General features: G+C 44.2%; 1 protein-coding gene across 1 annotated transcript; it reads left to right on the forward strand.

Annotated features, from left to right (window-relative positions):
• Window positions 1-672: 672 nt before the first annotated feature.
• LOC136644501 (lipase member M-like) lies at window positions 673-22,819 on the forward strand. Its single transcript, XM_066620429.1, has 9 exons — window positions 673-774; window positions 5,522-5,639; window positions 7,373-7,571; window positions 10,343-10,452; window positions 11,421-11,557; window positions 14,143-14,280; window positions 15,804-15,875; window positions 17,256-17,321; window positions 22,586-22,819. Exons 1-9 carry the CDS (start codon window positions 673-675, stop codon window positions 22,817-22,819), a joined length of 1,176 nt encoding a protein of 391 aa, XP_066476526.1.
• Window positions 22,820-24,006: the final 1,187 nt, after the last annotated feature.

Below are 24,006 nucleotides of genomic sequence, written 5' to 3' on the forward strand. Positions count from 1 at the left end.
ATGACAATAAGGACATGATGTGTGTGTGTGGGGGAGGGAGGGGGGAGGGTGGATTAATGGATGTGCTTCTGCAGTAGAGGCTCTGTGTTATATGAAAGCTCAATGATAGATTCATGCATTGATCACTCTGTTCCATGTGCTACAGTTTCCCAGTCAGGTTTGTCTGTTTCGGTATTACAGGATGCTAAATGTTCCATGAGGTGCTCTTTGCATGTCTCCTGATTTGGCTCAGGTTAAAGAGCTGCGAGGGGACTTACCTAGGATTGGGCTATGAAGCAAGTAGAATATCTACTGAGCACTACTATCAATCATTTGATAAATTCTAAAAAAAATCATCTTTTTAACATCTTTTATATTTTTTACAGGCCTGATTCTTTTATGATTTACTGCTGCTCTATGCTCTTTTTACCGGACTACTTTTTATCTGACTGCTGTTTTTATGATATGTGTTAATATGTTTTTATTTGTTTTAAATTATGTTCTTAATCTGTTTTAACCTATTGTAAGCCACCTTGAGTCCCTTCAGGGAGAAAGGTGGGGTAAAAATAAAGTTGTTGTTGTTATTGTTGTTGTTGTTGTTGTTGTTGTTGTTGTTGTTGTTGTTGTTGTTATTAAAGGTTGGCCGCAAATACACCTGGGTAACATATTTCTTATGTTTTCCACAGGTCCAAGATGTGGCTGTTTATGGCAGTGGCATGCCTCATCCTGCAAGCTACGGACTCACAAGAATCCTTAAGTCGAAGACATTTGAATCCTGAAGAGTTTATGACTATCGTAAGTTGCTTATACAGGCTCATTTTAAATCAATGCATTGCACTGCTCAACTAATTCCTATATTTTAGCTCTGTTTTGCAAATGTTGCAAAGATCAGATGCTTTGAACAGCATAATCTCCATAGTTGCCTGAGCTGTGTCAGACAAACTGGAACTAATCTGAAGTATCCTTTTCAAATTTGCCCACTGAACCACACGCTCGATTAGCTTGTACTCCTACTCTAAGAAGCATGGGAAGTCCAATCCTAATCTGGCAGGGTGGCTGGCCTGCACTGTGTCAAGCACAGGGTTTGAGGTGGATCTCATGCAACTTGGAGTAAGGGAATTTATTTCCCCTTAGCCCATGTTACACAGCAGCCATCTCAATGCAGCTACTTGGATCTGTGCCAATGGAATAGCTGTGTGCAAATCTGAGCAGCCCAGTATAATGTTGGGCTGCAGGGGATAGAGATTCGGTTCTGGCCTAAGTGTCAGAAGCCGGTCCCACACCCTTCATGGGCCTGGTCAGCCCACAGGCCCTCTTCTCCCCTTCCACCCTGAAACACTCCTGAAATGACCTCCCCACCCCTTCCCAACTCCTGTGCCGGCCTCCCCAGGCCAGTGCTTCCATACTCCCTCCACCACTGGATCTGGTGGGAGCAGGCTGGCATGTGTCATTCTGCTGGAGTGACATGCTCCTGAGTTATATCAGAAACTCCCAGGCCGGTGCAAGGGGCTCACGCCAGCCCAGCACAATCTTAGGATTGTGCTCTAAGAGATTTTGTAAAAAACTTATCATTGGCATTAGCTGAACCTGTTTTACTGGAGGTCGCATCTCAGACGTAGTCCTACAAAGTATGTTTCTCATCGTGAGGCATTTCTCTGCATGGTTTACCACATATTGCCTCACATTCCACAGATATATTTTCCTTTCTTGCAAGACATAGAAATCTCTCATCAGCATGCTGGTATATTCAAAATATCACCCAAATGGTCATTGTTGCTATACAAACTAACTGATTTCTTCCATATGGGGTGGTAATCTGTGAATTTCTGATTCTGCGTCTTGGACTTTTCTCAGTGTGTTCTTTCTGTCTATCCCACCTTGAAATGAGTCTAGAAACTATGCCACTGTGCTTAGGCCATTAGCATGAGGCAGGCAGCCTTGGGCGTGAATCATTATAAATGTCCATGGTGTTCATGGTGGCAGAAAATGAGAGACTTGGGTTTCTGAAGAATATTTGGTTTTTGGGGCAGGGAAGATTGTTGCCTCTGGAACGCAACAACAGAAAGAAAAAATTCATTTAGTTTGCCCCTCTGGCAACAGAACAATAATAAGTGCTGGATCAAGGGATCTTGAAATCAGTTTGTCAGCACAAAACAAACAAGGTGTCTTTTTGGTTGGGAGTGTATTTGTGCCTTCTGCCCTGAAGCTAACCTATTAGGCTGCTGAAGCATTCCAAGTCTTAACAGCCATCCTACAATCTGCACAATCTTTTACTATGTAAAATGCTTTGTGAACTACTTGAAAAGTGGTTTAAGTATTCTTAATAATAATAATAATAATCCTGTATAAAGAAATGTGGCAGGAGCCACGCTGAGTTCCATTTCCAGAAGCTTTAAGTGTTGCATCATCTTCTAATGCCATCTGAAACTCTCCAAGAGCCTTTGGAGACCATGTGGACCTTCAGTGCTACAAGTGCCCCAGTTCTGGTATTTCTTCAGCTGTTGAAATATTTCTGAATACGATCTGTCAGGAAATGTATTCGGAGAAGATAGGTTGATGAGCAGGAGTAACACCTAGTGGTTAGTGTGCATGTACTGTTTTGTGCTTTTCCTTTGTTATTGGGTTAGCATCTAAGGGCCCAATCCTATCCAATTTTTCCAGCACCAGTACAGCTACAATGCAGCCCCAAGGTAAGGGAACAAATGATCCCATAACTCAAGGAGGCCTCTGTGACTGCTGCCCCATCATAAGATGCAGTGCATGCCCCATTGGCACAGCTGCACCAGCACTAGAAAATTGGTTAGGATTGGGCCCTAAGTGGCTGGGAAACTGGCATTTTATCTATAATAATAATAATAATAATAATAATAATAATAATAATAATAATAATAATAATAATAATAATAATAAATAGTTGCATATCGCTTTTCAACAAAAAGCAGTTTACATAGCAAAACAAATCAATAAATGGCTCACTGCCCCCTAAGAGCTCACAGTCTAAACAGAATTGGATTGTATACAGGTATAACCTAATTATTCATGGATTTTTCACCTGCTGTTTTATCTCAACGTGATGAGAAGGCCCTTTAAATTAAAGGGAAAAAGTCGTTGAACAATAGCCTTATTAATGAGGGAGGGGGCAGCTGGCAGACAATCAATATATCTCTCTCCAAACTCTTACAACAGTTTTACTTCCAGGCAAGTGACCCCACCCTTTCCCCCTGAGCACATAAAATAATGCAAAGTGGAAGTGATTATCACCTCCTCTTTGCATTCTTTCTCCATGATGAGCTCCCAGTGACGAGAGTAGCTGTCTCGGAGTGAAGCCTTTCTAAGCTCCTGGAGAGAGACTTATTGATTGATTGGCTGCCTATGTCCTGCATTACAAAAGTAAGCAAGGCTGTTTTTAAATTGCTGAGCAAAGGGACATTGTTTTTTAAATGGATTTCCTTTAACGTGATTTTTGGCATCTATGTGGGTTCTGGAAACGGAACACTTGTGGATACCGATACTCAACCTGTATGTATGTAGCATCCAATATCTGTAACAAACCAGTCCACTGAATCCAACACAAGCCTATGCAAGTCTACTCAGAAGTAAGCCATATTCAGTGGGGCTTACTCCCAGGTAAAAACATATAGAAACATATCTTTGATTATTCCATAATATGGTAATAACTATTTCAACTCTGTACTGTAAGCTAGATTTTTCTTTCCAACCTGCACCATATTTTCTCTCTCTCTCTCTCTCTCTCTCTCTCTCTCTCTCTCTCTCTCTCATACACAAAGGACCAGATGATGCTGGTGCTCAGGGCCAGATGATGCAGTAATACCCCCTGTATCATTGCATCACCCCTGCATATGCACTGTCATACCTTCCTCAAGTATTTGTGGCCCTGGCCCCAGAAACAGCTCAATTTGGAGCCAAACAGGACAAGGGCAGGAGGGAGTATGCTGCACGTCTCAGGTAGGAGCTGTCACTCCCCCTCAGTGGAGATGGTGGAAAACTACCACTTTGCTGCAGAGGGGCAATGTATCCCGAGTCCCAGCCTTGCTACACTACTTGGACCTGCTCACATCTGGTTCCACTGGTTCTTGCTTAATGACATCCTGTCCAGCCCTGCCAGCACAATGAAGTCATTAAGTAACCTGCTCAATGACATCATTTCCGGCCTGGCAGTCCCAACAGGTTATCGTACTGAAAAGTGGTGCTGGTGCTAAAATAGTTGAGTGCCACTGGAATAGATTATCTGTGCTAACAATGGGAATGACTAGAGTTGAGTTTTGACTGGTAAGTTTTGACCATTACATTCAAAAGGTGATTAGATATGTTAATCTTTCACTGAAAGCATTCAGTTACACTGACTCATTAAGGCAAGTCCCTGACCTAAAAACATGCCAACTTTCAAACTCTTATTTCATTTAAGGGGGGCTTTATGAATGGGCCAAATTACAGTCACCTTAGCCCCTAAACCAGCCATTTTCAACCACTGTGCTGTGGCACACTGGTGTGCCGCGAATGGTCCCCAGGTGTGCCGCGGGAATTTGGGAGAGGGTCATTTATCAATAGGACCACTGGGGGATGTGAGCCCCCATTGACAGCACAGTGTGCCTTGTCAATTCTCAAAAAGCTGATGTGTGCATTGACCATTTTAGTGCCTTGCCAGTGTGCCGCAATATGAAAACGGTTGAAAATCACTGCCCTAAACCTTAATGTCAGCCCCCTTTTATGTCATGTTACCACAATACACTTATAAAAACTCTAGACTGGAAAAGGTCCATCTTTGAACTGCAAACAGTAAAATAAGTCAGATCAATGTTTCTGGCCCATTTCATCTGCACATAATTTCTCCTGTTGCCTAGTCAGACGTCAATGTCATGCAGTTCAATGGGACATAGACCTAGGAAAGTGTGCAAAGGATTGAAGCATTAATCAGAGCACCCCACCCCCTGAAATTGAAGGAGTTGTGCTCCACCAATAGGGATGGATCAGTGGTGAGCAGAGTGCTATGGCTCGCAATGAGCAGTGAACTATGGGGAGGAGAAAAAGATATGGAAAATGCTGGGAGCTGTCCCAATACATCCCACTTTTAAGCGTAAGTCAGCTTCCACCATCCGACAGCCTGCCATGGGACACTCTCATTTGCTTCCAGTTTGCTAAAAGCAAGCAGGAAGAGAATTGGAAGGCAGTGAGCCTCACTTTTCTCCTTCTTTGTGGCCCTTTTGATCAAAATAGGAAGTGTGGAGCACACTACAAGTGCTCCCATTGTGCTCTATATTTCTTGTGTTTTTTATAGGAACTGTGAAGCATGAGAAACATCAGACCATAGAATGGAAGATCTCCCCCCACAAAACAGTGAGCAAAGGGTGTGAAGTGGAGGCCTTGGCAGCTTAGGCTGGAGGATCATCATCTCCTCTCTGTCACATGCTGGGACTTGCTTCCAGGATCTCAAGGCTGCTTGTGCTGGCAACTTCCATCAAAAACATATTTCTTCTAACTAAACTGGTGTTGATTTTTATCAAGGATATATTTCTTCTTGCAGAGTGAAATCATCCAATACTGGGGATATCCCAGTGAAGAATATCAGGTCCTGACAGAGGATGGCTATTTCCTGCAGGTGAACAGAATTTCTTATGGAGTACACAGTCCTGGGAAGACAGGTATTTGGCTGATCGTCTGAGCACACTGTTTGTACTGGGAGCTCTCTCATTTCTTACTGAAGGGAAAAAAGTGAGGCAGGATACACTTGTCCTCATTTCAGCCTATTAGCCATGTGTGCAGTGTGTATGTCTGTGGCTAGGAAAGTCCTGGTGATGACAGGAAGGAACGGACTGGAAGCAGCTACTTTGTACAGAGGTGATGTCATTATGGGGAAAAAGTACACTCTTCTGCAAAGATGACCTCTCATTTCCTCCTTCATTTCCTTCTGTGATTGTAGTTGAGAGTCAATGGAAGTCATATACAAATATGTATGTGGAAGGTCCAATGAAGGAAGCATGTGAATACAAGGCCCAGATGGGAATAAACAATCATATGGGTCTTTACTACCATTCATCATCTTCCCTCCTAGGCAGGAGATGATTGGGTGGGATCAACCATGTGGTAGTTCCATATAGGAATGTCATGGAATCTCACTGATTGGAAGCATCTCCCATGAGAACTGCATGGAGCTTAACTCAGTGGAGTTAAAAACCTTTGTCCAACTATAACTGATTTTCTGCTGTCAGGTTTAGGTTTGCGCAAACACCATTTGGTTTTGCTATACATTCCGGTCTTCATTCTTTGTATGATGGCAATAACGTTTAGGTATATTACCATAGTCTTTCGAGACTGAAGGATGCCAATGCCATATTGGAAAGTAGTGAACTGTAAAGATATTGCAAAGCAGCCCAATAAACCACCTAACAATGCAGTCTCTCTAATAATGAGCAATAACTTCTGGCCTAAAAAAATCCCATTGTATCTATGAATCTGTAGAAGCCTCACCCTAACTAAACCCCCGTTCTAAAGATCAGTCTTTGATTCCCCAATAGGTCTACTTTGGCTGGTGCAATTCTGAGTAGACCCAGGGAGGTAGATTGAAGCTGGGAAGGGGGATAGGATACAGGTGATAATAACGATCCTTGTCCTGCCCTTTATGCCCCCCTTCTTCTTCGGTCCCAACCCTTTTCTTCCTCCTCCACACTGAATCCCAACAGTGCAACAACCTCTTAGGATTGGGCCCTAAGTCCCTTTTGGCACAATCCAAACTGTATCCAAATCTAGGAGGCTTGCACTGCATCCAACGCGGGTTTCTGGCCAGCAGCGGCTCAGCCAGAGGCAAGGGGAAACTCTTCCCCTTACCCCTGGGTAGGGGCTTCTGGCCCCAATGGGTCTCCTTGGACATGCGCCACCTCTGGAGGTGGCGCACGTCCAAGGAGAGCGGAGCGGCTTGAAGCCGCTCTGTTCTCCCCGGGGATGGGGGTTGGGATCTGGCATAACCGCCAGGTCCCAGGCCCGCCCCTGGCTCCCTGTGCGTCTGCTGCCGGGGCCGCCCATCGCCCACCCTCCCCCACACAGAAACGTCCCCTCCTGCCTCCTCCCCACCCCCCCACGCCTACCTTCTCTGCTTGTGTCGGTGCGGGTGCGCTGACACAAGTGGCGGCAAGGAAGTCGCCACAGAGGCTTCTGCCAGCCTCTGTGCGTTGGCGCATCTAGATGTGCTGACGCAGCTTCCTCCCACAGAGGTGCAAACGTCCTTTGCAGCACGTTTGTGACCCTCCCAGGACTCCTATGCCAGCATAAGTGCCGGTTAGGATTGCGCCCTTTGTCTCCATTTTGGGTCATCCCAGATTATTGCAAGTCCAACTGACCATCTTTGAATTCTCTCTTGTCTCCTTTGTCTTTTTTCTAGGACCTAGACCAGTTGTGTTATTAGTACATGGTCTCCTTTATGAAGGAAGGACCTGGATTGCAAATGTCCCCAGCAATAGTCTGGGTTTTTTTCTAGCAGATGCTGGCTATGATGTCTGGATTCTAAATTGCAGAGGCACAACCTGGTCTAGAAGGCACCAGACTCTGTCCATTGATCAGGAACAATTCTGGAATTTCAGGTAAGTTTAGGGAACAGTATGAAGCTTGGGATGATTAGATCCTTTTTCTGTGTGTTGTTCTTGAAGGATAGATGTAGCCATCTTATTTTGATCTTCTTTCTAGATCAGGGGTGCCCAAACCCTGGCCCTGGGGCCGCTTGTGACCCTCGAGGACTCCATGGGGAGATCCCAGTCTCCAGTGAGCCTCTGGTCCTCCAGAGACTTGCTGGAGCCTGTGCTGGCCTGACACAATTGCTCTTAGCGTGACAGCCAACAGTTCGACCTCTTGTGTAAGCTGTGGGACGAGGTCTCCTGCACTGCTTGCTGTTTCACGTCTGTGATACAACAGTGGCAGTAAAGGAAAGGCCGGCCTTGCTTTGGGCAAGGCTTTTTATAGGCCATGAGCTATTGCAAGGCCTTCATTCATTCATATAAGTTCCGTCTCTAATATATTCATTTATGTAAATTTATTCAAATTTGGAATGTAAAATAGTTCTTTTTCCCTGGCCCCTGACTTAGTGTCAGAGAGATGATGTGGCCCTGATGTGTCAGAGAGATGTCAGAGAGATGATGTGGCCCAGAGAGATGAGTTTGGACACCCCTGGTCTAGATGGAAGGCATGAATTCTGGACAAACTTTGGAAGGCTCAAAGATTATGTTTTGTGTTTTCTTTCTTTCATGCTCACATCCCTTGTTCCTCAACCTAAAATGCAATTATATCCCTCCTTTACATTTTTGTGGCCTCCAGGTGCTTTTAGCCCAGTCTTATCCAGGCCTTCTGGTGATGGCACTCACTTCCTGTTGATGGAAGGCCCAGGCTGCTGGTGTGGCTTCCAGAAGAGGTGGCATGTGCAGCACGGCTCCAGTGCAAATAGCTTGCAACCACACATGTGTGAAACCAAAGCATCCAGCACAGCTGGTGCCATTAAGTTGGCAGCAGGTGTGGGCCATTAGCAGTGATCAAAAGATTTTGGAGCGAGGAACTGGGGAGGGGCATGTCATGGGAGCAAGCGGTCATCTGGCAGCAGTTGCAGATGCTGGATCCTATCCCTGTAACCCTGCCCCAGAGTACTTCCCAGCTCTCCTCAGAATCATGCCTGCTCCAAGCTGGCATGGGTCCACAGAGACTCATAGGAAGCTGGAAGGACTACATGGAGGTAAGTAAAAATGCTTTATAAGGTACCTCCAGTTTGCATCCTGGTCAGTCTCCATTGCTATAGCATGGCAGGGGGGCAGGATTTGGCTGTGAGTGGCACAGTTTCCTAACTTTAACAGTTATCCCTATCTCCACTGTTAGTTTCGCTCACCCTTCATTTGACCAGCCAATCAAAGATGTGAAAACATGAGAACAATTACGAGTTTATTCCTTGATGTGAGTGACTGGGCTGTTTGAATGCAGAACTAAGAGTGTTCAGGATACAATTAACTGGAGCAGTGTTTCTCACACTGTGGGTCAGGACCCACTAGGTGGGTCGCAAGCCAATTTCAGGTGATCCCCATTCATTTCAATATTTTATTTTTAATATGTTAGACTTGATGCTACCATGGTAAGTGACCGCATTTGGGGAAATGTTACAGATCTGTACTTTTAACAGACTACTATATATATGATTTTATCAATGATAGTAAATGTAACATATTCCTGGTAAGTGTGGGTAGAACTGCACCTAGGACTGTTAAAAATTTTCCTGCTTGATGATGTCACTTCCAGTTATGACATCACTTCTTATGTGTCCCAACAGAGTCACATTCTAAAAAGTGGGTCCCAGTGCTAAAGTTTTGAGAACCACTGAACTGGAGTGTAGGACAAGGTCATACAACTCACCTTGAAGAATTGTTCTTTATATTTCTATATAGTTTGCATAGTACAGTGTACTGTCATTACAGGGTAATATATCTGCAATAGTGCCATACAAATATCTTTGGTGTTGTTGGGTCAGGTTTAGGGCCCAGTCTTATCCACGTGTGATGCAGCTGCTATTTCAACCCCAGCTGTATCCCATAGGCCAGCAGAGGACCATGGCAGATGGGACAGGTATGGGACAAGAAATTCTGCTGGTATAGATCTGAATCGCTGCAGGGATGTGTAAAGTTCAGGCCAGGACATAGGATCTCACACACACTGCTGCCACTGAGATCTGCCCTGGCCAAATCCCTCCTCCAATTTGTCCTTGATCCTCCCCACCAACACCTTACCTGCTAAGCAGCTGATCTACAGTTCACTATAGCCCAGGAGACTCCAAACTTTTCAGTAGGAGGGCCACACTGTATATTTTAAACATATGCGCAGGCTGAAAAAAATCAGTTTTATGAATGAATGAATGAATGAATGAATGAATGAATGAATGAATGAATGAGTTTTACTTGAATCTGTTTTATAATCAGCATGATATGATTCAGAACAAAAGAGAAATGTGACAGTTACAAAGAAACAATGCTGTGCTTAAAAAGAGAAATGATATATAATGAGTAAAAATGTCAAACATTAGCAAAACAAAAAAATTAGCAATAAAAATGTTTTAAGTTGCTGCATGCCAGAAAAAATCTTGTGGAGGCTGATATGGCTCCCGGGCTTTAGTTTGGAGACCCATGTTTTAACCCCGTGTGGCCTTCTGGGCCTTATGCTGGCAGCAGCTGCTAAACTGGTAGCCTGTGGGATATACTGGAAGACTGCAAGATCTGCCAGCCTATCCCTTGGCTAGGACTGGGCCATTTGTGAACTTATGCTATTATATCCAAATGTAGCTGGATAGAAACTTTAACTGCATTTTGTGTGTGTGTGTGTGTTACAGTTTTCATGAACTCGGAATATATGATGTTCCAGCAGCAATCCATTTTATCCTGGAGAAAACTCAGCAGGATGGATTATATTACATTGGTCATTCCCAGGGTGCATCAGTAGGTACATTAAGAGGAATATATTGAAATGTTTTTCTCCTTTGAGTCATTCTTGAGTTGTCAGGGGTTGACGCATGAGAGAGCTCCAGTCTTAGTGTTTAAACACAGCTAAAAGTCTTGCATGTTGTCTTGCAAATTCCTATTCACGCCCACATATTCTGAGTGAAGCACTCAAATCCAAGGTGAGCCCTTCGGCATTCTTTGGTAAGACTTGTGCCACTTTCTCTCGGATTGTTTCTGACACATTGCAGAAAATCAGAAGGATGAGAAATGCAGAGGGGCACTGTTTTCCTCCTGAACCCCCCTTGGAAGCATTTCTTTCTCTGTGTAGCCTATTTAGCTGCCATCAATTGCAAACCAGGTTGAAAAGCCCTGCACCAGTATTGCATATTAGCAGCCAGCCTGGCTAGGAGGAACTTCTGATAGGAATGAGCCCTCAGTCAGTGCCCAACCTGGCCATGGCTGACCCACATTTCATACAATTCTTACATTTCATACAGTTGTAAAACAGTAGTCCCTCCATATCCTCAATATCATCATATATGGATTCCATCATCCACAGATGCCTCCCCATACCTCCAGAATGCAACGTTAAGCTACTTCTTGTGTCTGTCCGCAACTTCCAGTCACATCTGAGAGCTGTTCTGAGGCACAGGAAGGCCCACAGCCCACTCCAATTCCTTCCTGGCTTCAGAATACCTCTTGGATGAGAGCAGAAGTGGCTTCTGGTCTCATCCAGGAGGCCTTTTCAGGTGGTAGATGGTCCATGGAGTGGGCTATGGGATGACAACTTTGGGAGGGCCCGACACAGCATCATCACAATAAGTGATTGTAGTGCTGGGATCCTGCCCCCATCTGGGACTCAACCATCCATGGATTTTGGTATGTTTGAATCCTCAGCCCAACCTGGGCAGGTCCTGATCCTGCTTTGCATTTGGTACAACTGCATTTTAAATCCCTTCTCTTCCGCAGGTCTAATTGCCTTTTCGGTCATGCCACAACTTGGTGAAAAGGTCAAGCTGTTCATGTGCTTGGCTCCAGCCTACACACTGGTTGACCTGCGAGGGAAATTCTTGCCCCTTGTGTTAGCTCCTCAAGGACTCATAAGAGTATGTAATATCAATTCTCATGTTTTCATTATTTCCTTCATTTCCATATCCCATTCATTATGAGTTTAGAGTAGGACAATCCCAGTGCCAACAACTATGTAGTCGCTCTGAGAAAAAATTCAGAGGATACCTGTCGGGCCTCCATTAATTAATTTATCCTTTTTTGAGATCAATGAAGAGTTGGTGTATCATCTGTACAATGTTGCGCGTCTGATAATGTCCTTAAAAAGTCTCTTGCTCCCCTTTCATAGGACATATGACCCTGCCTTATCTTTACTCTGTGCACTGATCCAACAAGCTTGGTATTGTTTATATGGAGTGGCAGTGGCTCTCCAGGTTTTCAGGCAAGGGTCCTTCTCAATCCTCCCTCAAGATCTTCTGCTCAAAATCAACATACTCTGGTTTCTTTGCCAACTGCATGTTACATGATGGAGGCTGGGCACAGATGAAAGTGGAGAAGAAGACGGAGGCTTATGGCTCTCCACTATAAACTGACTGCCCAATCCTGTCCCCCAACTGCACAGCAAGAATTCATGCTCCAGAAGCACAGCATTATTTGCTGCATTGCAAAATGCAGTGTGCCTTTTCCTGCAGCCAGACCACTGCAGGAAATGGCAAGTGGTGCTGGCCATGTGGCAGTGGCTATCCTGGATCCCCCAGCACTGGTGAGTTGTCTTGTGGGGTGGCCTGTAAGCAGGGAGAAGGAATAATGGGGTGGAGAGGGGGAGGAGTGGGGCCACCATGTATGTTAGTATGGAAGTATGACAGGGAAGGCATATGTTGGAAATCATTGGCAGTGGTGCCATTGATATCCTAAACCTGACCTTGCCATGCCTCTTTGGACCTACAAATCTGGAACAGATCCAATTACACACATAGGGTAATAGGGGGCTTACCTTGAGGAAAGGGAATGACAGTTTCCTTTTTTTATGGAGGCATCCTGGTCCCCACCCCACACTTGGATACAGCGTGTGCATCCTTGTCATGGCTGCCTTGGCAGTAATGGAGGGAGATAGGATTGGGGCATAAGTGTGAATTCCCAGGGCACAGTCAGATTATGTATGACACAAAGTTAAGTAACAGCTCTATGCTATACTTACCAGTTGACATCTTAGATCTTAGATCTTAGATCTTAGATCTTAGACCAGTTGACATCTTTTGGAGTCATTGTAAAAGGCGCTCCAGCAGTATTGTACTACCGAGGACACTGGCAGGAAGTCCAGTACCCTCCTGTTTGCATCATTGCCTCTCTTGTCAGCTGATGGAGTAGGTGTTGGAGGAAATTAAAAATAGTTTCCTCTTTGGGGGGAAGCAGAATAGCTTAAGCAGCGGACCCCCCCCTTTGGGTATCACCCAAGGGAACCTCCCTCACCCGGCTGACTGCTGTTTAATAAAAAGTCAGAGGCAATGGCTTGTTAAAGTTGCAAAAAATAAGTTATTTACTTACAGTTCCACTGAGTATATATTTACAGCATCTGATTACAATCAGAGGTTCCACTGACACTTAGAGATATCACAGCCCTGGAGCTGCCTCGCCCTGCATGCCTTGTACTCAAGATGGCCTGGGCATCAGGGCCCTGGTGTGCGCCATCTTAACAGGTCAGTGGTCAGAGGACAAGAGAAAGTGCTCAGAGGAGAAGGGAAGGATAAAGGGTTAGGGCCACACCCCACAAGGATCACAGAGAGAACAGGTAGAAAGGTCAGCTTCACTGGGCCATAGCTTGATCCCTTCTGGACAGCATCCTGCCCCCTCTGGACAGCAGACGGAGTTGCACCAACTCCCACAGTAGGTAAGTCTGCAGAGAGGTGGGAGGAGTGGGCAGAGGGCAGAATGGAAGTAAGCAGGAGGTGAAATTAGGTAGAGAGGGGTGGGGAGGCTGCGAGAAGTGGTGGATCAGGGAACAATGGCTGACATTGGATCCTATCCCACTTTTCTGCAGCCTCCCCATGCTCTGTCTCTCCTCAGACTTGCACTAGTGAAATTGCTAGGGCAGGTCGAGACTCATTGTGGGTTGGAAAGTGATTTAAACACTGGAAACTCTGAGCCCAATTCTATCCATTCCCCTCACTCACCAGTGCAGCAACACCAAAATGGTGATCCCTGCATCCTGCAATGGGGATAGTTGCTGAGGTCTGCAATTATTCCCTTACCTGGGGGTACACCTTCATGGCGTAGGGACCTGTGTTAACTAAATAGCTGGTGCAGGTCTACATGGACCTGTGCCACAGGATTACGTCCAGGAAGAAGGTTAGGATTAGGCCACTGCCACTAAACCTGCCCCCAGACCGAACCCACCCACTCTGTGATGTTTTGCCCCCTTCCCACTAGCATTCCCGGAAGCACACGAAGCAACACACTATTGAAGTGCCTTTTGTGCCTTTTATGACTACTTTACAGTGGTAAGTGCCGGCAGGGAATCCTTACACATGGCAGTCAGAAAGTATAGGGATACAAATGTTATAAATAAATGTAAGGGGAGATATCTTTGACTGGAATCTTAATGTGCATGTATGTTCTGTTAAGCACCATTAATTCAGTGCGTTTTTAAAGAGATTCAGACGATTTCTGCAATATTATTTTACAGCTTATATTTGGGAAAAAAGAATTCTGCCTTTTTAGTAACAAACTGAAAGCCATGTTTGCCAAGCTGTGCAGTTATGCAATCATAGACAAGATCTGTCTCCAAACAAACGATGTTTATAGGAAGGAAGACCTAAATGTGGTAGGTGACTCTGTATTTGTTTAAGAACCCCATGCATGTATCAATCTCCGACAGTCCAGCACACTCTATATTTGCTTTTTTAAACCAGGGTTGGGAACTTGAGTCCAGTGACTCAGACTCAAGTCACGAAAATGCACATTTTTCGTTGACTCATGGACTAATGAGTGGTGCACGTGGAAGTCCTGAAAAAACACTCGAGTTGAGATGCCCTGACGTGTGACTCGCATTTCACCCTAACAACTTGAGTCAATGGACATGGTCATGGACATGGTCAATGCACTGCCTCTGTCTCACAAGAAAAATCTCCTGTGTTCATCTGGGAAGCCATATTTTGCATGTGCAAGCTCCAGCACCAGCAGCTAGCAGGGTGCAGTATGTTCAGAGATGGGCTGAAAGGATTAACTTTTTTTTGTTGGTCCGCTGGTCCTCCACTGCATCCATTGGCCGAAGAACACATCTCCACAGCATCAATTGGCCGACGGGCATGTCTCTGGGAGAGAGAGGGGGCGAGGGGGACAAGAGCAGCCATTTTTCCCCAACGGGACAAATGGGTTTTGCAAGCAGAAGGAGGGGCTTCAGGAGACTGGGACAAGCAGGGGCGGGCTGTTCTCGGAGCACAGAAAAACAGCCACACCACAGCTTGCATTCTCATTCCTTGTTTTGCACCCACTCAAAGAAGTTCTCTCCCAGCATAGCCTCTATCCAGGCAGGCAAGAAGCAGCCTTAGTTTTCGAAATGGCTTTCCCAATCCATATGCTCTTGTAAATACAAATATAATACATTGTATAGTTGCCAAGCTGGGATGTGTCATCGCTCGCTCCGTCCCTGCCATAGCCAGGGAAGGGGGGTGGGTTTCGTTGCAGCTGGGCTGGGGTCACAGTATGGGGGAAGGGAAGGGGTGAGGCAGTTCTGCCTTGCTGCCTGACAGGTGGGATGGATGTGGGGACAGCAGGTGAATGATTAAAGGGAACATCGAGACACACATACTGCCTGGTGCAGACCCATTTCCCTCTACAGAGCCGCGGTGGGCTTTTCTCACGAACTCGGCTCACACTGCCTTATGCCCTCCCATCTGGCCAAGCTGGGATGCACTCTCGCTCTCTGTCATGCCCGGATGGGATTACATGGAAGGAGGGAAGGGGTTGGCGCATTCTGTGCTGCTGCTGAACGTTGGGGTGTGCGGGACAGCAGGGGAGAGTTTAAATGGAACCCTGAAGCACATACACAATCCAGCAGCAGCCCCGTTTTCCTCCATGGAGCCACAGTGGGCTTTTCAAAGGGGGGCAGGATGACTCAGCTCGTCCTATCGAGTCGTGGAAGGGCAACTTGGTGACTTGGAAAGTGCCTCCATTATGATTCATTTTCTTGTTGAGTCGCAGGGAGATGGTGACTCATGACTCAATTAGAGTTGCGCCACACTGGGTTTCCCCATCCCGCACTGGTTTACGCACTGTATGTGTAGCATTTCTTCCTTGGAAATGGTCAGATTCATTGAGATATTTTTTATCCTATTATTTTTCCAGAGTCGAGCAGATGTGTACATTGGAATCTATCCTGATTTTACTTCTGTGAAAACAATAATCCATTGGAACCAGGTAAATTGTCAGTATTACAAAAGTCAGAGATTAATGTCCAATTTTTATCACATCTCCCATGTTGAGCATGGGTGTGGGACTTATTACTAAAAGTTTGGTTAGCAGCCCAATCTTACATAAAATGTTGTGCAGCGATTCAGTTGGTTCAGCATGGCCTCTACTATATCCGCAGGGAAATTTTGGCTGCTGAAAGTCTCCTTGGGGCAAGAGGACATTTATTCCCTTGCCCTCAGGTAAGCCCTAGCTGCTGCAGTGTGTCAACCTGAACCAGCAATATCTCGGGTGTAAGTCCGTGTTGATCCATGTCAGCGGATCAGGCCCTGAAAGGGGGTCTGGATATGGCACATACTGGTACGGCCAATTCCACCCCTCCTGAACCCAATCCATCCACACTCCTTCTCCAATGCTGTCCCCTTCCACCCTCCTACTGCCCAATTCAGCCCTTCCTCACCCTCCTCCTGGCTGACTCCTGCCCTTTCACTTGACTTACCTGTTCCAGCTGGCTTGTGTTGTTCCCCCAGTGCACATGGGAAGGCTCTAGCCTTCCTGCTGGCATGCCTGATCTCTGAGCTGTCACTAAGTGATTTATGGTGCTTTCGCAACAAGGATTGCTGGTGGAATATGCGTTCTGCTGGAGCAGGCCCTCAATTTATTGGACTGAAAATGTTCCAACCCTTCTTTTAGTGTGTTATTTTCAAAAGATGATTCTCAAATAGCTTTGAAATTATTTTCTAGGTAGTCTAAGAGTCCAACAACAGCAGTAATGAATTTTAAAGGGAAAGCTTCACATATTCTATAATTTTTAATTTAGGTTTTACCAAGTGGCTTGTTTCGCATCCATAAAGAGTTTATACCAGCAGGCACCAAACCTCAGCCCGTGGGCTGAATCCGGTTACAGTCCTTCCCCCAGTTGAACACAGCTTACTGTTCTGCCAGGGAGTCTCCTTTCTATGCTTCTGTTCACCCCCAACTGTTGTGCCAGTCAGCCGCTTCCATGTTCCATAATCTCAGCAGGCTTTGTGCCTGGAGTTCCAGGCAGATGCAGCTGCCCATTGCGATGTTTGAGGGAGGTTGGGAAGAAGATATGAGGCTCTTTGGCAGAAAGGTAAGCTCTGTTCGACCTTTGGGATTTTTGGTGTGCAGCGGTCTCCAGTTTGAAGTCTTTATACTTCAACAGCATTTTCTCAAAAACGAGCATTATAGATATATGAATTATTTTTAAAAGGACATTTGAGGAATTGAACTCCAATATTTTAACAAGAGTTAATAAGGAACTTTGTTCCTTGGAATGGGAGGAATTCTGGTAACTCAGATTTGCATGTGAATTTCTGTTGCAAAATTAAAACTTCACCTGAAGTCAAATTGTGCATATTTTTTTAGGTCTGGAAATCACATGAATTTAAATATTTTGACTATGGCTGCAAGAACAAAGAGATGTACAATATGGTAAGCAAAGTCCTTGGCCTTTCTTACAAGGGGATAGAAGGGGTATAGATCTTCAAATAAATCAGAAGATGGAGTATTTTGAAAATCAGAAAAATATGTTTTTTTTATTGTTTTCTACGTCATACATTTCCTGTGAGAATACTGAGCACACAACAAAGAGACGGCAGTCCAATCCAGTGTAAATTACCCTGCACCAATGCAGCAGCAAGGACATGGCTTGTGCTGCATTCCATGGGGAATTTATCAGGCTGGATGGAGATCTCCTCAGATAAGAGGACATTCATCACCCTGCACTGGGACAAGCCCAGTTGGCACAGTTGGTCTACTTCAACACACAGCAGTGAAATAACTGGTGCAAATTCAAGTGGATCAGTGTTGACAGATCAGGTTCCAGAAGTGAGATAGGATGCTATTTGCACTGGCACAGCCAATTCCACCCCTTCCTGGACATGATCTACCCACCCCCACTCCTGTCGCCACCCTTCTTTACCATGTTCCACCCCTCACCACCTTTCTTCTGTTCCCACAGTGCTTGGCACAGAACTTACCATTTCCAGAGTGTGCTGCTCTTTCTGCCAGCACATGTGTACTAGCACAGACCTCTCAATGGTGCCAGCAACTGCCATGCTGTCACATTTTTGCAACAGCTCGTACCGGTGCAGCATACTCCATGTCGGCAGGATTGTGTCCAAATAATAGTGGTCTTTCCCTTTGGATTCTAGCAGTGGTGCACAAGTAATAGAATGGTGATTTGTATGCATCGTTGAAACTGATGCAGTACATTTGACATCCCAATGCTCAAAGCTCATAATAAATAATAAAATTGTAGAGTTCATTTCTCCCATGAAAAATATTACAGACCATCAAATATGCCACTACATTTCAACTCTATGTTACAAAATATTTGCACTTAAAAAAATCAAGGAATATTAGATGAAGAAATGTTATTCACTCTAATTCATATGATGTATCATATGAAAATTAAAAGTCTTGTTGAGATTTTTATTTATTTATTTATTTTGTAATTAACACAGACATACAAACATATAATATACATTTAGGAGTGCTAAATACCATATACCATTACTATCATACTATATCTATCTATTACTCATCTACTTATAGCTCTTATTAATTTATCTTTTTATTTATATAATATATAATAAATTTTCCTTAATGCCCTATACTATATTTTATAAATATTCACTTTCTATCAAGCGTAAACTAACTTCAATTGCTCATTAACATTAAAACAAAATAATCTATTTACCACAATATAACATATAAAACAATTCTTCCATCTACTTCTAACTCTTCTACTCATTTATATATTTCTTGTATCATATATAATAAATTTTTCCTAATTCCCTATAATATACTTTCTAAATATTCACTTTCTATTATCTCAACTAATTCAATTACTCATTAATATCAAATAAAAATAATCTAATTTCCAAACTATGGTGGAACCAACAATCTCTTATAATATATTCTTTACCATTCTCCAATCTAATTCTCCAATCTAATTTCATTTTTTTCTTTGACATAATAGCCACATATAAAACAATTCATCCACACATTAACATTTCCAGCTATTTTTAAAATACATTCTAATTCATATATATTAATCCTCAAATTTTCTTTAACTTTCAGATTAACCCTCAGGTTTCTTTTTCTTTCTTACTTTCCATTTTTTTCTCCTGTGATATCTTTAATAGTTTACCTCCGTAGTAGAATCTAATAGGTCCACACTTTCTTGTATAAGATGTGTTCATTCTTCCAGTTAACTGAATTATATTTTCTCCTTCTTGTTCCAACAGATTTTGTACTTTATGCACCCATGTTACTCTGTCCATCTTATCTATCTTGATCTCCATCCGCGCCCCCTCTTCATCCCGTTGATTTCTTTCCGTATCTGCTCTTCTGGTTACCATATCCACTCTTCTGATGGTCATTTCATCCCTCACTATCATCCTTTCCGCTTTCTCATTCCCTTGTTTAGCTTGTTTATGTTCTGCTTGTTTCTTCACATCTTCCAATTGCTCTTTACCCAAATCCATCTGTTGGGAGAGAGTCTCTAAACTGGCATGAATCTGCAAAGACCGACTCAACTGCTGTCATCTCATTGTGAGCAATCTTTCCATATTTGTCAAAATCATTTGAATCCAAATTTCTGGAACAGGTTCCATCTTGCAGTTTCTCTCTAATCCACAAGATGTCCACAGTGTATTATTCTCCTTCCTTCCACCAAGTCTGTACTGCTCTATCGGTCAGACATTCCTCGCATAGTTCCTGCAGATAACAGTCCAGTGTGGTTAATGGAGAGAGAGACAAGACGAAAGAAACAGTCTCAAGAAGACAAAACTCCAGTCTAATGAAAATTATGTCCAAAAATAATTCTGAATTTTAGTCCACACACCAAGTTATAGTTATAATCCACCACTGATTTATTCCACTACAAAGATAAAGAGCAGTTCCAACATCCTTAAAAAGTTTCTCATTAATGCCTCCAGTATATCCAGGGCTTTTAGCCAAATCAGTCAATCAAAGCCGGGGACAATATTAACACATACTTATCTGAAATTTCCAACTTAAGCTTTATGCTTCACGCTTTTTTCCTCCATATGGTGTCTTAGCATGGAGCCAGCAGCTTGATTGCAGATCACTGCACCTCCCCCAATGCTGTTCCTTACTATTAGGTTTTCTGAGAAGAAACACCCCCCCCCCCCAGTTGGGCTTTCAATCTCCCAGATACCTGCACCGTAGAAAGATCTTATCTCTCCTGACAAAGATCTTCAGATCCTCTTCAGACCTGCAGTTTTTTTGGGGGAAAACAGAGTGTCTCTCAGGAGCCTCTGGAGACATGTTTGTTCGTCCACTGTTGGCTCCTCCTCCCACATCAAAAGTCTTGTTGAGATTAATGGGATTGATACTAGCCATGAGAAACTTGTCTCATGGATTTCAATGTTTTCTAGCAATGTTTTCTAGTCACAACTGATTTTCTTAGTGTACAGCCCATGGTCCAGAATGTAATAAACTGTGCTATTCTTTGTAACTGTCTAAGGCTGTCATTCTGAACAGTGTCCTAAATCTAAATTCTTTGCATAATATTTTTTGCTCTTTCTTACTGAATGTCAGAATAGTTCCCCTGGGAGAGGATTACACAAAGGCCTTGTGCTAGAGCACTGTAGCCAAATGCCAGCCCCATGTTTGCACACCTGACCTTTACCCAGTTCCATCATGGTCTGCTCTGGTATGCATCAAAGCGCTTCCCCCTCCTTCCTGCCTGTGCCCTCTATCTTTCAAGGCTCTGGCAGTGGGCAGAAGAAGGAAAAGGAGGCTCAGAGAAACTCCCCTTGATCTCTGGGTTACCATGTTTCTTACCAATGTTCTAAGTGGTTCCTCTTGGGCCCATTTCTCTGATCATCAAATAGAGCATGCCCAAGCAGTTCATTAAAAAACTTATTAACTTTGTTTTTGGGAAGTAAGAGAAGGGAAGGGAAACTTCTACCTCAGGATCCTGGGGTGATCAAAGGAGGTTTCCAGAAGCTTAATTGGAGAGTACTTGCATTTTACAGCAGCACAACATGTCTTACATTTGACTGATTCTGCTATGCAGTGTGGTCATTGTTCAAACAAACAGAACATCCCACTGCACATACAGCAAGAGCAGGCTACAGTGAACTCACCCATCTCAGTTTTATACCTGGTCCACTCCATTCAGTCTGGACCTTAATTTTTGCTGAGCCAGAATCTGCCCCCTCCTTGCTAAAGCACATTCATCCCATCCCCTGTAGGCTAGCAAAGATCCCAGTGATAGCTCTATGATTATGTCTTTGCACCTCAGCAGCTCATCAGACAACAGGCCACCTGGATTCCTCCCTTTTGGTTTGCAGCAACTCAATGCTCATGTCAGGCATCTCTAAATTGCCAGTTTATTTTACTGGGAAAGAGCTCACCTCTGACCATTCTGTCAAACTTGAAAAGAGGAGCAGATTTTACACATCCCATTAACTAAAGGTGTTTGAAAAAGGTGTTATTTTACTCAGAAGTAAGTTCATTGTGTTCATTAAGACTTAAGATCTTGCTCACCAAAAACAAACACCTCTACCAAATATTCATCTTCTATCCTACCAGCCTCCAACTCCCAAGAAAGAAAATCACCACATAAAATCTTCACAACTCCAGGGAAAACACCTCCCCCCCATCCTTTACCATCCGTCACCACTTATCCCCACCCCTAAGGACTGTCCAAAAAAGAGGCAAATGCCACTTTTGTTCCACTAACCAAGAAGAAAGGTTCAGGTAGAGAAGAGAGATGGGTGCAAGAAATTGTTCAAGAGTCAAATGTCCCACAGCCAAGAGCTCTGACAGTATCAAAAGTTTCCAATGTCGACCCAATGTGCGGCGGCAGTGAAGAAGGCCAATTCTATGCTTGGGATCATTAGGAAGGGTATTGAGAACAAAATGGCTAATATTATAATACCGTTGTACAAGTCGATGGTAAGGCCACACCTGGAGTATTGTGTCCAGTTCTGGTCGCCGCATCTCAAAAAAGACATAGTGGAAATGGAAAAGGTGCAAAAGAGAGCGACTAAGATGATTACGGGGCTGGGGCACCTTCCTTATGAGGAAAGGCTACGGTGTTTGAGCCTCTTCAGCCTAGAAAAGAGATGCCTGAGGGGGGACATGATTGAGACATACAAAATTATGCAGGGGATGGACAGAGTGGATAGGGAGATGCTCTTTACACTCTCACATAACACCAGAACCAGGGGACATCCACTAAAATTGAGTGTTGGGAGAGTTAGAACAGACAAAAGAAAATATTTCTTTACTCAGCGTGTGGTCGGTCTGTGGAACTCCTTGCCACAGGATGTGGTGATGGCATCTAGCCTGGACGCCTTTAAAAGGGTATTGGACAAGTTTCTGGAGGTAAAATCCATTACGGGGTACAAGCCATGATGTGTATGCGCAACCTCCTGATTTTAGAAATGGGTTATGTCAGAATGCCAGATGCAAGGGAGGGCACCAGGATGAGGTCTCTTGTTATCTGGTGTGCTCCCTGGGGCATTTGGTGGGCCGCTATGAGATACAGGAAGCTGGACTAGATGAGCCTATGGCCTGATCCAGTGGGGCTGTTCTTTTGTTCTTATGTTCTTATGTTCCATGTCTGAAAATCAGAAAATACATGAAAGTGACCATATTTTCTCACCAGTCACTGAAACCAGCTTTCTTCTTTTTTATTATTTTTTTACCAACAGTCCACTCCTCCATTTTACAAAATTGAAGACATAATTGTGCCAACGGCTGTGTGGAGTGGTGGAAAGGACAGAACTGTAACCACCAGGGATACTGAACGGTTGCTCCCTCGAATCAAACCGTTAGTTTTTTATAAGGAGATACCTTACTGGGACCATCAAGATTTTATCTGGGGTCTGGATGCTCCAGAGAATCTATTTTCAGATGTGCTTTGTTTGATGGAGAAATACAAATAAAGAATTGATATGAGGTATAAACCTCATAGTAATATGAAAACATTTTTAAATGAATATTTTGTTTATGCTTTACGTATGATGATAAAAATAATAAAAGAAGGAAAAGTTTAAAAAGCTTATTAAGACAGAGTGCTTTAAAAGCTTGATAGCAGAAGAACTTCAGCAGTGGAGAATGACAATTGTGTACTGTAACGTTGTTGCCTTGGGGGTCCAGGGTCTCCAGACAATGGGCACTATAGTTCCTAACAGCCCCAAACGTTTGTGCCCAAACACCACCTCCTTGTAATGTCATCTGCTTTGGCCAAGCACCAAGTGTGTCCCCTTCCTGCTTCTTTCCTGCACCTTCATACTTCCCTAAGCTATGGCAGCACACAGAAGGAGGGGAGTCCCTGGGTACAGATATTTATCCCAGCCTTCCAAGACTTCCCCTGGGGTCAAGTCTTTCTGGTCACCAAAAACACACAGCAGCAGTTTACATAAAAGGTTTATTAAAAATGTTCCTTGCTAATAAGTAGGGGAAATCTCCACCCCAAGCAAAAAGGGGGTTCTGAAAGCATTAGTGAGATGACATACTTTTCGAAAGCAGCAGCAAAACAACTAAACTATCTACTACTACATTGAATTGGTTTTCTAAGGATCCAATTTGAATTGATTTTCTAACAGCCCAACCCTTACTAGGGCCTGAATTGATGCATGGTGTTGCAAAAGTGCCAAACTTTGTGACAGCACAAAGCCCATGTGAGGAGGCAGGAAGGCCTGAGTCCTCCTGCACATGCTGAAGGTTGTCTGGAGTCCCACTACAGCAGGTACATCCAGTGCAGGGCCGAGGAGAGTGTGGAGATGGGGAATGGGGCAGGGGGAGGGTGGAATGGGGTGGGCAGACTGAATATATGAGGGGGGCTGGGATCAGAAATGCTGGCGTGTGCCATATCTAAACCCCTTTCTTGTGTCTCATACCTGTACAGATCTACATGGACTTGTGCCAGCGATATCACTGGCTCAGGTCACTATACAAACACCCCAAGGAGACAGCCAGCAGCCAAAAATCTCTACACTGCAGGCTGCAATGTAGCCTGCACCAGCACTGCTGCATCACCATATGGGAATTTAGTTGGATTGGGCTGTTTGTCCCACCATGCAGGGTTGTCATTCAAATGGGCAGAGTGTCCCTCTGCACTGCTGGCCAA

The sequence above is a fragment of the Tiliqua scincoides genome, chromosome 3 (assembly GCF_035046505.1).
Source record: "Tiliqua scincoides isolate rTilSci1 chromosome 3, rTilSci1.hap2, whole genome shotgun sequence".
In the NCBI taxonomy this organism is placed as follows: domain Eukaryota; kingdom Metazoa; phylum Chordata; class Lepidosauria; order Squamata; family Scincidae; genus Tiliqua; species Tiliqua scincoides.